This window comes from Austrofundulus limnaeus, unplaced genomic scaffold, assembly GCF_001266775.1.
Source record: "Austrofundulus limnaeus strain Quisiro unplaced genomic scaffold, Austrofundulus_limnaeus-1.0 Scaffold1136, whole genome shotgun sequence".
NCBI classification, from domain to species: Eukaryota; Metazoa; Chordata; class Actinopteri; order Cyprinodontiformes; family Rivulidae; genus Austrofundulus; species Austrofundulus limnaeus.
The window spans coordinates 87,879-89,966 of NW_013953538.1; the positions used below are offsets into that span (position 1 = coordinate 87,879).

At 49.0% G+C, this 2,088-nt stretch overlaps 1 protein-coding gene across 3 annotated transcripts in view; it reads left to right on the forward strand.

Moving 5' to 3' along the window:
* The window catches only part of klhl21 (kelch-like family member 21), a 32,120-nt gene that overhangs the window by 12,829 nt on the left and 17,203 nt on the right, over positions 1 to 2,088 (forward strand). For all 3 annotated transcript variants that reach the window (XM_014030891.1, XM_014030893.1, XM_014030892.1), the window contains exon 2: positions 213 to 1,288. In XM_014030891.1, the coding sequence (XP_013886345.1) occupies positions 262 to 1,288 (1,027 nt within the window). In that variant the 5' untranslated portion in view covers positions 213 to 261. The remainder of the gene's footprint in view (positions 1 to 212; positions 1,289 to 2,088) is intronic.

Sequence of the window (2,088 nt, forward strand, 5' to 3'; positions counted from 1 at the left end):
CTTTGCAGATTATTTTTTCTGCACTCCACCTGTTTAATCTGTGCGCGCTTCCTCTGTTTTGACTCCAGCCGGTTAAGTCATCAAAAAGAATTGCACGGTTGGCCGGTAGACTACAGATCTCTATCATAGGACAAATTTATATCGTTTCTACTGTATATTGTTTATATCGCTCATTCCTGGTGTTTGATGTGTTTGTGTTTTGTTGATTTCAGATGAAAACTTCATTCTAAGCTGGACGGCCGGAGACTCACAGAAGAGGAGATGGAGAAGCCGGTTCTGCAGACGCAGCCATCCACCTTGCCCTTTTTTGACACAGCCCACGCCTTCAACCTGCTGAGAGGAATCCATGAACTGCGTGCCGAGAGGAAGTTTTTTGATGTGACTTTGTGTGCCGAAGGTCGAGAGTTTCACTGTCACCGCACGGTGCTGGCTGCTGCCAGCACTTACTTCCGGGCCATGTTTGCGGGAACGTTGAAGGAGAGTGTAATGGACCGGGTGGTCCTACACGAGGTGTCAGCTGAACTTCTCGGTCTTCTGGTGGACTTCTGCTACACGGGGCGGGTCACAGTCACGCAGGATAATGTGGATCTTCTTCTTAAAACAGCAGATTTGTTTCAGTTCCCCTCGGTCAAAGAGGCCTGCTGTGCTTTCCTGGAGCAGCGGCTGGATGTGTCCAACTGCTTGGAGATCCAGGACTTTGCTGAGGCCTACGCATGCAGAGAGCTGGCCACCAGCGCTCGCCGCTTTGTCCTCAAAAACATAATGGAACTAGCGAAAGGAACAGAGTTCCAGAAGTTACCGTGGAAGCGCCTCCTTGAGTTTGTGTCGGACGACGAGCTGTGTGTGGACAAGGAGGAGACGGTGTATCAGATCGCAGTGCGATGGGTGAAGGCTGACCTCCAACGACGGCTGCACTACTGGCCCGAGCTCCTCCAGCAGGTCCGACTCCCGTTCGTCAGGAGGTTCTTCCTGTTGGCTCACGTGGAGAGCGACCCGCTCGTCTACCTGTCCCCCACCTGCCTCCGCATGGTGAACGAAGCCCGCAGCTTCCAGTCCTGTGAATACGACCGCCATGACAGGCCGTGTCACCGCATGCGGCCCCGGCCGTCTACGGGCCTGGCAGAGATCCTGGTGGTGGTCGGAGGCTGCGACCAGGACTGTGACGAGCTGGTCACTGTGGACTGCTACAACCCTCAGACCGGACAGTGGCGCTACCTGGCTGAGTTCCCCGACCACCTTGGAGGAGGTTACAGCATAGCTGCTCTGGGCAACGACATGTATGTCACAGGTAAAGCAGAAGGAGCGCAAAGACGCAATGAGACGCTTGTCTATGTTGATCAGTTTCAGAATCGCCTGTTTCTAAGGGCTGCGCGGTAAATGTGATAGACAGTAGAAACGGTATGAAGTTGGCCTACGGTAGAAATTTATACTCTATCCTATCGTCTTTATGTCATCACAACTGTGTCAACAGGGCTGCGAGTGCAAAGAAAACTGAGCAGAAGGGGTTTGAAATATAATGAAGAAATTATATTGTTTTAAAACACGTATAGAGAGAATACAGTAAATCCTCAAAATTCCTCCCTGCTGCTGTAGAAAAGTTACGTTGTGTCGCGGGATGCAGGATCATTTCCTTCCTCCCGCTGCACGTCACGCAGAGTGAAGCTGTGGTTTTTTCACATCCAAGTTTTCGGAGAAAAACCTTGTTTTTTATGTACTGTTACACACAGAGATGATTAAAAAAAAGACATGGACGTTTGTTTAGTCATAAATCCATCTGGCTAATGTAAGCTAAAGTCAGCTTCTACTCTGATGATGAAGATGATGAAGATGAGAGCGCAGCTAGGGCTGCCACGATTAATCGATTGATTGACGACTAATTGATTATTAAAATAATCGATGACTAATTTAATAATCGATTAATCGTTTCCTTTTTTTTTTTTTGTTCTTTACTTTGTTTTTCTCTCCAAACTGCTTTGACACCTTCCACTGCCACATCTRCCTTTCTGTCCTTGACACACATGCACAGTAGTGGTAACTGGGGTAGGCCGTGGACGTCACAAGACATTATACAGACAGGCTCTGGTATCA